General features: G+C 40.6%; 1 protein-coding gene across 3 annotated transcripts in view; it reads left to right on the top strand.

The window, feature by feature from the left end:
- Window positions 1–240: 240 nt before the first annotated feature.
- Window positions 241–14690, top strand: part of MAP3K20 (mitogen-activated protein kinase kinase kinase 20) — a 224619-nt gene continuing 210169 nt past the window's right edge. The window contains exons 1-2 of one of the 3 annotated variants that reach the window (XM_004375501.2): window positions 241–420; window positions 13959–14151. In XM_004375501.2, the coding sequence (XP_004375558.1) occupies window positions 13993–14151 (159 nt within the window). In that variant the 5' untranslated portion in view covers window positions 241–420; window positions 13959–13992. Of the gene's footprint in view, window positions 421–915; window positions 947–13958; window positions 14152–14690 lie in introns of those variants that run through there. The other 2 variants (XM_004375500.1, XM_023730563.1) reach the window with 2 other exon arrangements.

Here is a 14690-nt window from a genome sequence, read left to right as displayed (position 1 = left end):
AACGATAGGGCACGTGCCGTTTGAGGGCAGGCATGTATCTCTCAGAGACCCCCGGGAGGCGCGCGGCCGGCCTCAGTGGTTCCTGAGTGGATCGCAGCCATCGGGGATGGAAGCCCCGGAGGCCGGAGTGCCTTCCCCGCGGCCTGCTCGCTGGCGCGTCTGAGCGGCCGCCGGGCGTGCCAGGGGAGAGCAGAGAAGCTCCGCGGTTCCGCGGTCGGAGGTAGGTGGTGCTGTTGCTGTGACTGTCCTCCTCATTGGCGCCGGGCGGAGAGGCGGAATGTTCAACTCCTGACTCGGGCGGAAGCGTGGGAGCCGCGCGGGCCGCCGTCCTCCCAGCTCTCTGCCGCCTTCGCTGTCGCCCTCGCTGTGCGCGGGGCTTCCACGCCCCCGGCTGCTGTTCGCCCCGCGTCCGGGAGCCAGGTAAGGGCCAGGCTGGAGGCCGCGGAGGGGAGGGAGGGAGGGAGGTCGGCCGCGCTCTCCAGTTGCCCCATCGTCTCGGGACCAAGGCCCTGTAGGGGCCGGAGTCTAGCGGGCCTAGGGGCGCCCCACTGGGTACCCCTTGCCGGGCCGGGACACATCCAGGCGGTGGCGGCTAGAGTGAGTATTACCGGCTTTCGCGGAGTTCGGCGCTGGACCTCAACAGCTGCGCGACCAAGTGCAGCTCGGCGAAGTTCGGGCCCGACCGACGGAGAAGTTGGCGCCGGAAGAGCAGGACGCAGTCCCGAGCGTCTCAGGCTTTCTCGGCCCTTGGCGTGTGGCGCGGTCGTGGGGCGCCGCCTCGGTCGCGCCGCTCCTCCTCCCGGGCCTCGCTTCCCATCGCAGGACACGGGGCCTGGCCGGCCGAGCCCTCGACCCCGGGGCGGGCAGCGCGGTACCGCCGGCTTCGCAGGGGGCGAAACGCGAGCCTCTCAAATCAGGGCAGGATGCAGAGTATTTCCCATCAGAGGTATGTGCATGCGAAGAGAGACGCCTAACTTCTGTCTACGGGACTCGGCCCAGAGCGGTATTTCCCACCGAAGGCGATGGCTCCCTGCCCTTCCTGCGGCATCCTTGAGCAGCTTGGGGCTCGCGACCGCCCGCACTCTCGAGCTTCCCCCCCTTTAGTTCCAGGAGAGCGGAGGGGGTCCCCTTGACTGACCCTTTGGCGGCCTCGGTTTCGTGCACTCTGAGACCTGCAGCAGGCCCAGAGACGAATGTTGAGGCTGCCGCCACGCCTCGCTCGCTCGTGACAGCTTTTGTAAAAACTTTAAAACTGTCTAGATGAGATTGAATTGCCTGAAAAATGGGATGCTGTTATTAGATTGCCGAAGATGCGTTTCTGATGCGCCTTGAAATCTCGCATAAGCACTGTTATGGGGAACTTAGTTACTATTCTTTTTTTAGTTTCTTTAATAATGAAAGCAACACAATTTAGTGGCCGATTCCAACGGTATTGCAACTCGTAATAATGGTGTATTAGAATCGTTTTACAGAATTAAGAATTAATTCGAGGATATCTGAGTTAATATTGTTAAAGTAGACTTCTGTGTTAACCCTAGAGCTGTTGTAGGAGAGCTTTCTGGCTTTGCTGACATTAATTAAAGTGAACAGCCAGAAATCAGTGGATCCAAACCTACAACATATTTTAAGACAAGATTAGACAAGTGATTCAAGGCCAGTTAATGTCGTCTTTGTAGTAGGATCATCTCTACAATGAAATTTCTTGCTGTTTTTTAATTTTAAAAAATATACGCGATAGTGGCATTTAAATTACGGTTTTAGTCATTTGTAGAGCTTTTGTTTAAATTCCTGCTACAGTAGTGAGAGATTTGGGAGATTGTAAGTGAATATGAATTTAGTTTGTTTGGAAACAGAATTAAGATAAAGAAAAATGGTCTTTTGGAGCAGTGTGTACGGTTTATTTTAATACTTCACAATCTAATTCCTACTATATAGCTTTTTGGGATTATTTTGGGAGTTTTTTTTTTTTAAACTGGAAAATACTGTTTAAATCCAAAGTTGTAGCAGTAATACTTCCAGATAAGTGCCCATATTGCAATGACAAGGACATTTTTTTTCTTGTCCGGGAAAGCAAATAGATGGTTGATCTCTTTTTCTTATTCTTTTAGGGAACATTTAAGTCATATTACAAAGAGAGAGAGTAATATTCAAATATTAAGAATTTGGGTCTAAAAATGGATGGTCAAAGATCTTGGGAACTAAGGGACCTTCTTGCCAAATACGGAAACTTGGCAAGTTGCACTGTGTATTTTAAGTTAGCACAAGAGTAAGTGTTATTGGTAATACGTTGGCTGAGTGCCTATCTGGAATGAGAGGTAAAACTGACTTTGATAGGGGTACAAAATTGTAAACTGAATTTATGGGGGGCATGGAGTAAATAATCCAGTTATCAGAGAAAACACTCAAGAAATTACAGTGACGTTTCTTGAAAAGAGGTCAGACATAAAGTGAAGCTATTAGTGTGAGGTGAAGGAGCAAATGGACAGTTGATTCTGGAAATTGATAGATCAGAGAAACGAAGGAGAGAATCAATTTTTTTTTTCCCAGACAAGAAAACCGTGCATGTGGTGATACAGTACTTCTTGCAATAAGATATCTTTATATCTGTATCCTGAGATGTAGGAAATAAAAATCTACTTGGATCATTTGTTTTCCATTTTATTTCACACAGGACAGATTGACAAGGACGGTGTCTTGTCTGTCTAAATGTAATAGGAACAGCTAAGGCACCTTTTGGTCTTACCGCAGGGAAGATTTAGGCTACTTGTATTGTGGCTATTAACCTTGCCCCACTGCACACAAATAAGCAGAGTTCCAGCTGTGGCCAGAAAACTGTACCTGTTAAGGGAAGAGAGCTGTAAATGCTAGCGCTTAGATTGGTTTGACTGATACATGGGTGCTTTTGTGTGGAACACTTCTATGCACAGCAGAAGCATGCCCTAAAAGTTAAATAATCCCTATACAGTAGAAGATTCTGTGGGAACAAAGCAGCCATACATTTCACACCCTAACCCCAGCATCACAATTGCTAATAGGAAATTAAAGCCTCATTGAATTTAGGTGGATGGTAAGCAATCTAGTAATTACTGTAATAAGAAAGAGTTCACTTAAAGGGGGGAAAGAGCCAAATTAGAAGAAAGAGGCAGAATGATATAGTGGAAAAAGACAGATATGATATGGTAGAAAAAATGATTATAACTTTGGAGTCAGACCTGAGTTTGAATCCTAGTTATACCACTTGTATATTACGTAACTTTCACACCCTTGATCCTCAGTTTCCTCACGTGTGAATTGGGGACAGTAAAAGCTGCTTTATAAGATGAACATATGAGACATCACATGGAAATGTTTGAACTACTGCCTGGAACTTCAGCCACCATAACTGAGTGGTAGAGAAGGCTGCTTTTCTACATTTCTCACATTATACACAGAGAAAGATGCTTGTCCCACCTGTACCCAGCTAGGGCTTGCTCTTGGTAGCCTGCTGTACGCCCAGATCATACTTATGTGTGTATGTAGGAGGTGAGAGCTTTTCATATTTAAACTCTCCTGCTTTGAGTTACAAGGGTTTCTAAAGTGGCTCTGTGCACCTCAGTGTTTATATACAGCTTTGTAATGTTCTTGGGGGAGGATCTGAAAATAAATGCATTTAAATATCTATTTGAAGAATATGGAGGTTGTATGAATGGGTGAAACTACTTAGAACGATTCTTAGAGCTGATTTTGAGCACAGCTTGTCTTCAGGGCCCAACACCATTCTTTCTGGATTCATGTCTGGTCTTCCATATAGGAAAACCAAAAGGCGAAGGAAAGAATCACTGCCCTCTATGTTCTACCAGGATCTAAAGGTCATGGAGTAAATATTTGCTTTTTAAACTTTCCTACCAAAAGTACTCTATTGTGGGGAAGGATGAATGTGTTCCTTCAGGTATTTGTAAATATAACTATCAGTACCCGCACTGCAAGCAAGAACTCTCTTTACAGTCTTATTTTTTATCTTAAAAATTCCTGTATTATTTTACTTTATTGAACAAGCCAGTACAGACAGACATTAAATATATTTATTCCCCCAAATCTTAAAGTAAAATTGATACTGGAGGCTATGTGTTTATTCATACATCTTTTGCACATTGCTGTGTACTCCAGGTATGGGAATACACACGTTTGAGGAATGTAGGATTGGTTCTGATAAATGGTACTGCATCATTAAGTACTGCAGCCCTGCCCACTGCAGAGGTAATGCAATTCCATTTTACTGAGAAAAGAATAGGTAATCTAGATCATAATCCAAAGACTTTTTATTGCAGTGGTTATACTGTGGTTTTCAAGATGAAGACGGCTCTTTGAGAGTGAGAGGGGGAGAGTTGTAAAATGGAAATATGGAATATGAGTCACCTTCCCAGCCAGTTTTGGCAGGGCTAGAAACAAGAGTTGAGTAGTGTAGGACCTCGGGATGGGTAGGAGACTGGCTGGCTGAAATAAACCTTGTTAGCTTACAAGCAACTGTGTCTTCCCATGTTCGTCCCTATATAACCAGTAAACCAGTTGCTGTCACTTCTGACTCATGGCAACCTCATATGTGTCAGAGCAGAACTGTGCTCCATAGGATTTCCAAGGGCTGGTTTTTCAGAAGCAGATTGCCAGGCCTTTCTTCAGAGATGCCTCTGGGTGGACTCGAACCTCCAACCTTTCATTTAGCAGTCAAGAGCGCATTAACCGTTTGCACCACCCAGGGATTCCACTCCCCATATACCTGTGAATTTTTCTTCTAGCCAACCCACAGAAATCTGCCTTCTCAGCATTTCCTGCTTTATTCAAACTCTGGCCTGATTCTCTTCCTTCATGCCTCTAGTCATTGAACATAACCCAACATGCCTCCAGTTATTCAACACAAAAACCCCTGCAGTGAACCATGACATAGGTTGTACCTACTTCACGTTTTCTACTTGGGCTTCTATGTGAGCGTAGACACATTTCCTCAACAGCATTTCTGTGGTATAAGTGCCACTACCCACCACATTTCTGTCCCTCCTATATTTTACCTCTGGTAACAACACTTCTGGCATTGGAAAAAGTCTGTTTTCATTATTTGAAGTATTAAAGTACAGTAAGACTGTTTCAGTTAACTGTTGTTGTTAAGTGCCATCATGTTGGTTCTGACACATAGTGACCCTGTGTACAACAGGACGAAACGTTCCTGGTCCTGCTCCATCCTCACAATCGTTATCCTTAAGCCCATTGTTGCAGCCACTGTGTCAATCCATCACATTGAGGGTCTTCCTCTTTTTCAATGACCCTCTACTTTACCAGCTATAATGTTCTTCCCCAGGGACTGCTTCCTACTAATAACACGTCCAAAGTAAGTGAGACAAAGTCTTGCCATCTTCGCTTCTAAGGAGCATTCTGACTTGACTTCTTCCAGGACAGATTTTTTCATTCTTCTGGCAGTCCATGGTATATTAACTAGTTCATTTTTATTTTACTCTGACTGGAGAGTTATATTACCTGTATGTAAAGCACAGAAATAGGAAAAAAAAAAAAAAAAAAAAGAAAATATTTGTTCTGTTTTTAAACTTAAAATTTGCTTCTCTTAGCTATCCAGCATAAAGAAGTCTTATTCGTTGTGCCCAACCTGTTCTTTACAAGATTGACTGTTCTCTGGTGGTAGTCTTGGAGGAGAGAAAGAATTATTTATAGGCGACACAGTACTAGTTAGTTCTATTCTCATACCTAGTGTCTTAGTTATCTAGTGCTGCTATATCGGAAATATCACAAGTGGATGGCTTTAACAAACAAATTTATTTTTTTACAGTTTAGGAGGCTAGAAGTCTGGATCAAGGGTGCCAGCTCTAGGGGAAGGCCTTCTCTTTCTGTCAGCTCTGGAGGAAGGTCCTTGTCTCTTCAGCTTCTATTTCCTGGTTCCTTGGAGATCTCCATGTGGCTTGGCATTAGTCTTCCCCCATCTCTGCTTGCTTGCTTGCTTGTGTAATCTCTTTTATATCTCAAAAGAGATTGACTCAAGACACACCACGCACTAATCCTGCCTGATTAACATAACAAAGACAGCCCATTCCCAAGTGGGATTGTAACTGCAGGCATAGAAGTTAGGATTTACAACACATGCTTTGAGGGGACACAGTTCAGTCCATAACACCTAGTCAGCTCTTACCATTTTTAGTGATTAAAAACAAACAAACATAAACAATAGAACAACAGTCTGTTCAGAAATAGAAATTTTTGAATCTTAGACCTTGTGTTATGGACAGATTACACCAAACCAGAACTTTCCTCATTTTTTGAAGGCAAGACTCTCAGGAAAAAAAATAATTGCAGAACCATGATCCAAGTGGTATTGCTGTAATACACATGATGATAAAGCACATTTTTATTAGTTTATTCACTGACCTATGTTAAGGAGGCTGAAATAATAGTAGCATAAATAAATATTAGAGCAGCAAGGTTGGCAACGAAATTAGTTGAGAGCTGAGGGCTATTCTCTAAAACGTGTGTGTGTGTTCAGATCATGATAAAACAAAGCAAATTAGTTTTCCTTCCTATATTGCATCAAAAATAAATTTGTACTGTCTACTTCTGTGAAGAGAAAAAGTGTAAATCGGAGAGAAAAAGAGGAAGGATTTGAATTCAGAAATAACAGGTCCATACAAACTTAAAAGAAAATTTCAGGAAAAAAGCCCAAAGTCTTATTTTCTAGTAAAGTTCAGAATCAATTTATAAAATAAATTTAACTTAAAACAAAAATGATATCTAGGTATTTAATGAAGCAGGTTTCAGTTTCTTTAGCTAGGTGCCCATTCGTCATGCAGTAGTAAAATCTGGAAAGAAGACAGTGGCCACCAAAGTGAGTGCTATAATTGAATAAATAGTCCTAGAAACCCGAGAATCTAAAAAGTGCAGCCAGCATTGTCTTAACAATTTAAATATTCTTTTTATGAAAAAATGTTTAAAAGAAAAAAATTAAAAATACAGATAAGATAAGGCAAAAATGACAAAAAACAAAAAGAAACACAGATGAAAAGAATTTAGGGATTATTAGTACATTTATCTTTAATAGTTGATCTGCAAAATTAATGAAGATATAAACAATTCTAAAAATGGGGGGAGGAAAGCATACTGACTATAAAGACTGAAGAGTAGATGGCTAAATATGATATCAAGACTTACTGTAATAATTTACCAGTTAACCAGCTGCTGTCGAATTGATTCTGACTGATGGCAACCCCGTATGTGTCACAGTATAACTGTGCTCTGTAGCATTTTCAGTGGCTGATTTTTTGGGAGTAGATCCCTTTCTTCTGAAGTGCCTCCAAGTGGACTCGAACCTCTAACCTTTTGGTTAATAGTGGAGAGCATTAACCTGTTGTACTACCCAGGGACTCCATGAAAATAATTAGACAGCAACAGTTCCCATTTATTGAGTGTATACTGTGTGCTGAACCCTAGGCAAGGCACCTTCCACAATACTTTCCACTTTAGAACAATGCAGAGTAGGTATTATTGCCAGTGAGGAAACAGGTTATAGAGGCTGAGTACCATCACCAAGGTCAAACAGCTAGAGTTTGGGATTTGCTACCAAATTTGTCCAGCTAGGGTGTTTCCCCTGAACCATGCTGCTGCTCTGTTGAAATATCTGTTATCTGAAAGTTAGGTTTATTAAAGAATCCAAATAATACTGCAAAGTTGGTAGCTTCTGGGCTGTCAATTTTAAGACATTTGGTAACAGGATGGAAGAGATGTAAATTTTTCTGTTGGGTTTGGAGATGCTATAGTCTTCAGATTATGGTAATCTTATTAGTGAAAATCTTTTTGATGAAACATGGAAACCTAGAGGTAGTTTCTGAACATGATGACTGTCTGGTATCAGTCAGTAAACGACTCTAGACTCTAAAACTGGACCTTGAACAAAGGTAGGAAGAGCAAAAGTCTGAGTTCCACTGCTGAAAAAACAAAGGGGGGGGAGAAATGAACAGGAGAATTGAGCTAAGTCCTACAGACTTCTGACTTTTATTTTGATTTATGTGAAGTTAAGAAAACAAAAGTTTTTTCCGCAGTGGTTGGATAATTTCTTCAAATATTCCAGAATTCTTGGTTTCACTGATTCCTTTATTCTAAAGTGACAAAATTAGTCTACACAGAGTTTGATTATCTTCTCTCACTATAGCTACTGTTTATTTAGTGTTTAATATGTGCCAGACTCTATGATTGGTGCTTTTCATGTCAGCTCGTATCCTGATGACAACTGTGCAAAGTCAGTGCTATTATATATATTTTCAGATGAAGAAACTGAGGGTCAGAAAGATAAAGTGATGGGTTCAGTGTTACTGAGAGGTGGAGACAGAGTTTGAACTCACATCTCTCTAATTCTGAGACCTTGCTTTTTAATGCTAGAATTTTAGGGGGTTCCTTTTTATTTTGTTTTTAATTCAGGGCAAAAGTAGGGGGTGGGGGAAGAAGAATGACTTATTTGAGGTCAACACTGATCTGAAAAATCAAGAGACAAAATAGAAGATCTGTGAATAGAGAAACTAAGTCCTTTTTTTTTCCTTACTATAAGTTAATTTTTTAAAATTTAAAGAAAATTTGTCTTACTATTCAAACACTCAAATGATTGGATTCAACTACCAAATTAGTGATTTATAACATTTTCAGAGTTGTGACAGCGAATTATGTTTTTTTTTTCTTAATACACTTGCTCTAACCTACCGTATAGTGTGATAAACCTTAACATTTAAAACAGCTTTGAGAATTCATGAAACATAAAGTTAGGATGCTATAAAGTTAGGACTGAAAATTTTTGCATGGGGAAAAATTGCCTTTCTTGTGTAAAAGCAATTCTTTTACCATGATGAGATAAAAACATCATTTGATTGGGTATACTCTATAAATAAATTTATATAGATCACTTTTATTATTCAGTTCTGGTATATTTACTGGAGAACATATCTGAAAGTTAGAACATAATTTGATCAGATAGCAGTTTTCCCCAAGATGCTCTAAGTATGATTAACCAGCAACTCAGAAATCCTATTCTTCTGTCCATAAGTTGATTCTCTTAGAATAATGATTTTAAATTAAAGAAGAGCATACTCAAGGGAAAATATGTATGTAGTCTAATATTCATATATTTAGGAATGGTAATCTCACTCATGTTTTTCAGCTAAGACCATGATGCTTTGCCATGCTCACTGGAGTTAAAACCTATACTCCTATACCCTAGAATTGTTAGTCTCTTCAGTAATCAGATGAGACATAATTTTTTATGATCTCAGTAACACATTCAAGTAATTGCATAGTTGCATTCATACATAGGCAGTTCCCAAATGGCAGGTTGTATGACAAAGTGAATAAGAGTAATTCTAAGAAGAATGTGACTAGTTGCTTCATGTTAGGATCCTGGAGAACCCGGCTCCTCAGAGGTTAGCCTTCCTCTGGCACCCTTAGGCCACTTTCAAATGTGACTGATCCTATCTCAGTTCATCCGTATTCTTTGGGCTTAGTCCGAACCAGAAGGAATTAGATTGATTCATATTGATCTAAACCTTGGCATTAATCATAACAAGTTGATTTCTTTAGGATTGATTACCATATAGGATTGCACAGAATGCACACACTGTGCTATTTTTAAATCAGTGTCATGGTTTGGTTTGGAAAGAATTTCTTCCTCCCTTTCTTTTCGGTTACCTGTGTCCAGTGCACACTAAGGGGCTCTGTTGCATGTAAAAAGAGCTGAATATGAATCAGTCGAATATGAATTTCAGTCCTCATTGTGGAAACACAGGCAGTCAGGAAGTTTGAAATATGACAAACTCAGAAGGACCCGATCCTGGAGGCCGGAGACATACTTTCCTCAGTCTCCTAAGAAGCCTAGGCAGCGTTTTCCAGACTTTGCTTCAGAATCCTCTAGAGGCACTTGCAAAAACTACAGGTCTCAGGTTTTACTTACTCCAGTTGATACCTTTCCAGCTGCAAAATTTACGATGGAAGAACAGCCAGAAACTAGTTTGTTATGAATTCATTCATTCATTCCTTCAACAAATATTTTTGAACATGAAAGGTACATACGTATGTGCCTAGCTGTGTGCTAGGTGCTGAAGATATCCAGTTTTAAATAGAAATAGGTTTTGCCTTTAGGAAATTATGGTCTAGTGGGAATTAAGTGGGGTAAATGAGTGGGTAAAGAAAGGTGCCATGGCACAGAGCGAGGAGCATTTAACTCTGTTTATGAGGCTCAAAGGAGGTAGTTGGGGACAAGAGTGTGCTGGGCAGAGAAAGACATTCAGTGCAGACACTAGCCTGTGCAAAGGTATGGAGATATGAGAGAAGACGGCTTATATATTAGCAACTGCAAGTTGCTCCACGTGTATGAGGAGTGAGAAGACGTGAAGTAAAGGTAGCAGCTATAAGTGATGAAGAAAAAACACAAGAAAAATTCCCGGCATTAAAGGACATGTATTACAATCTGTAAGGACACTAAGTATCCTCCAATGACTGAAAAAGACTCCAAACCATATCACTGTTAAACGTCAGGTTTCCAGAAATGAATAGAGGATCCTTAAAGCTTTCAGAGGGAGCAAACAATAATATAAAAAGGATTAGTAACTACAGTAGCAGCAGACTGCTCAATTGCCACATTAGAAACTAGAAGGCAATGAAGTAATACTTTCAAAATTATGAGGAAAATGATTCCTACCTAAAATTGCATATCCAGCCAGGCTATCAATTAAGACATTTTAGGACACACAGATTCTCCAACAAATTACATCTGTGCGCTCTAGGTAGCTGCTGTGGGATGTACACTACCAAAACAAGAGCCTAAACCAAGATAGAGAAGGCAGCAGATCCAAGAAACGGGGTCCTATAGAGGAAAAAGGAGAAGAAAATTCTTAGGACCATGGCGAAGGGAAGCCCCAGGACAAGTCAGACCTAGAGAGCAACCATTCCAGATTGAATCAGGATGAAGGGTCCAGGAATGTCTCCAAGAAAAAAATAGAAATGAAAAAAACGACCTGAAATTTTTGCTGAATTGAGAGTTTTACATTTCTTAGGAGAGTGTGATGTGGTGAATAAGTGATACCAAAACCAGATCTGTTACCAAGTCAATTCCGGCTTGTAGCAACCCTATAGAACAGAGTAGAACTGCCCCATAGAGTTTCTAAGGCTGTAATCTTTATGGAAACAAACTGCCACATCTTTCTTCCACGGAGCTACTGGTGGGTTCTAATTGCCAACCTTTTGGTTAGCAGCCAGGCTCTTAACCACTGCACCACCAGTGCTCCGAGTAAGCAATACCAAAAACTTATTGCTGTCGAGTCGGTTCTAACTCATAATGACCCTATAGAACAGAGTAGAACTGCCCCATAGGGTTTCCAAGGAGTGGCTGGTGGATTCGAACTGCTGACCTTTTGGTTAGCAGCCGGCCACTTAACCACTGTGCCATCAGGGCTCCCCAAGTAAGCGATAGATGTATAAAAAATTGAGCAAACAGCAAAAGACAAAAACAGGGCAATTAATAACTCTAGAAGAAACAAAAAGTTATCTAAGAAAGGAAATATAGTTATTGAATCCTACATGGCACTACTGGGAATAACGTTTACTTTGCCAGACTTCTGCAAACTCTGAATGTTGATTTAACCAAATGTTACAATACAGTTGGAGGCTGTGAGGATTATGAAAAATAAATCCTTGTCTTCCATACCTGTTGCCGTTGAGTTGATTCCAACTCATAGCAACTCTATGGGACAGAGTAGAACTGCCCCATTGGGTTTCCAAGAAGCGGCTGTTAGATTCAAACTGCCAACCTTTTGGTTAGCAGCCAAGTTCTTAACTTCTGCACCACCAGGGCTCCATATCTTCTATAGGGAGAAGTTAATAGATAAGATCTAAATTGGAAAAAATCAAGAAATAGCAATATAAGCACATTATTTATAAATGTGGAGGTAAATGCCAGAAGAAAATACTAAAGGAGTCAACTTGACAGCACAATGCTTTTGTTTAGACTCTTCATCTAAATTATCTAAACTTTGGAGGGTAAACAGACAACTCTTCCTCTCTCTTGCCTTCTCCCCAGAGTAGAGCAGGGTTCAGTTCGACATCACATAAGAAATCAGCGTTCTTCGGTGACCTGAAGTTCCTAAAAAGGGATTGCTAGTCAACTTCACATTAAGATCTCTGAGCAGACTGTGTACTTAAAAAAAAAAAAAAAAAAACACACCAAACCCATTGCCGCTGAGTCGATTCCCACTCATAGTGACCCTGTAGGACAGAGTAGAACTGCCCCATAGGGTTTCCAAGAAGCAGCTGGTGGATTCGAACTGCCAACTTTTTGGTTAGCAGCCAAGCTCTTAACCGCTGTGCCGCCCCTAGGACTCCAGACTGTGTATATCACCCACCAAAGCCTCGAGTTGTTTATGGAGGAATTTTGTCAGTTTATATGTGTAGAAACTGCTCCTGCCCCCTTTTTTATTTTGAAAAGTCAAAACTCACAGAAGAATGGAAACAATAGTAAAATGCCCGTATACCTTTCACCTAGATTCAGTTGTTGATATTTTGTCACATTTGCTTTCTCTCTCTCTACATGAATACCCTTTTTTTGGAAGGGACACTGAACCATTTTAAAGTATAGTAAGTTGTAGAAGTTGTAGATAAACCATGCTTTAATACTTCCATATATATCTCCCAAGAACAAGGACATTCTCCTACATAACCAAAATACCATTCTTTACTATGGATAAAATAATGTTATATAATGTATAATTAGTGTTTCCCTAAAATCTCGATAATACCATTATAGTTTTTTTGTTTTTTTTGTTTTTTCAATCCAGAATCCAGTCAGGGATCATCCATTGCATTTAGTCACCATGTTTAAGTTTCTTTTATGCTAGAAGTTTCCCTGTTTTCATGACATTGACAATTATGAAGAGCTGAGGCCAGTTTTGTAGAATGTTCTCCAGTATGGATTTTGTCTTTTTGCTCCCTCATGGTAAAATTTTGGTTTACAATTTGGCAAGAATATGTGTACACACTTTCTGATCCACTAGTTTTTAGATTTTTATGTAGGTGCAAAACTTTAGTCCATTTTTTTTGTTGTTCTTATTTCTTTTTCCTGCTAATCTATGGTCTAGCACAGAGTATTAAAAGAATGACCATTTACCTGGAGAATAGTAAAACTGCTTAGACCACAGCAAATATCATCACTGCAATAATCTCTGGGAGGGGTAATCTGTTCCTCTGGAAACAAGCATAATATTTTTTAAAAAAACATTCTTGGCAGTGTTCTTTGGATGATTTAATACATTGTAATCAAGGGCAAATTTTCTACTCTTTAATTGAGTTCTGCTACAGTACACAGCCCAGAGCGTCCCTTCTGGAAAACACTTGACTAGCTTTTCTGTCATCATGAAGCTGAAAGTTTGCTTTTGGAATCTATAAACACTGAATGTGTATTCAGTTTGCACATCTTTGTGCCAGGATGTTCAGTTGCTTAGGTTATGTATATTTTGTGTGAAGTGAGCCTAGCGTGGAGAGATGGCATACCTCAAATGCCAGAAGAACTATGCAAGCTTGCTGTTGAAAGCGTGCTTCCCGTTTGTCAGGGCTTCGTGATAGGAGACCTGGTGACACAGTAGCCTTTACGCAGAGCTTCTCCGGATGTGCAGGAAGTGCCGCTACAGGTTTTGTCAGGGGGGAAATCTGAGCCATTTTTCTGTGGACAGCTGCGTTTCAAAGTCTGGACAAGTTGCTGTTGAATTTTGCACGGGCTGCCAGGGTGAGTGTTTTCATTTTGATTTGTTTATAGTCTTACTTTTCTTCCTCCTAAGTCAGCAAGGTTCTTTCTGGAAGTTTCAGAGGATTCATTGTATACATTATTGAAGGTGGGATTCCAAGGATTCATTCTAATACGATATTGGTAATTCAACTTTTGTTTTTCTTTCTGTCTACAGATTTTGTGGAAGTATACTACTTTGTCATTATGAGATGTCGTCTCTCGGTGCCTCCTTTGTGCAAATTAAATTTGATGACTTGCAGTTTTTTGAAAACTGCGGTGGAGGAAGTTTTGGGAGTGTCTATCGAGCCAAATGGATATCACAGGACAAAGAGGTGGCTGTAAAGAAGCTGTTGAAAATAGAGAAAGAGGTAAGGTCTTTTCCTGCCATCAGAAATAGTCCTGATAACACTTATATAAGCTTTTCTGACCTAGAATCACAGGGTCACAGGACTGCAGGGGACTTAGCGAAACCTTTGGGGCCGATCCATAAGGCCGTTTCCCAACTTCCATTCCGGGAGCCCCATAAATAGAAATTATTGCAGCGTGTGCTTTAGGGTTGAGTTTTACTAGGGGTCATCTGAACTGAGAGGATTTCTTTCCATGGTATGAAAGACCAAATGTTCTCTGAGCTCTCCTAGAGGCCAAGGTGAGATTTCAGACCTTCCTAGGCTGTAGGCTTTTCTTTTCCCTAGGTCAGCCAAGAGGCGACAGTAGAGAGTAACGCGTGAATGTTTATCCCCTTTCCTCTTTTTGAATTGGTCGTCATCTGGAGTTGTCTTTGAAAAAGTAAAGAAGTACTACTTTTTATTTTTTTTTACTGTACTTTAGGTGAAGGTTTACAGAACAAATAGTTTCTGATTAAACAGTCAGTATACATACTGTTTTATGACATTGGTTAACAACCCCA

This window comes from Trichechus manatus, unplaced genomic scaffold (assembly GCF_000243295.1).
Source record: "Trichechus manatus latirostris isolate Lorelei unplaced genomic scaffold, TriManLat1.0 scaffold00037, whole genome shotgun sequence".
In the NCBI taxonomy this organism is placed as follows: Eukaryota; Metazoa; Chordata; class Mammalia; order Sirenia; family Trichechidae; genus Trichechus; species Trichechus manatus.
The sequence above is the reverse complement of the archived record's forward strand: the minus strand, read 5'-3'. Positions and strand labels throughout refer to the sequence as shown.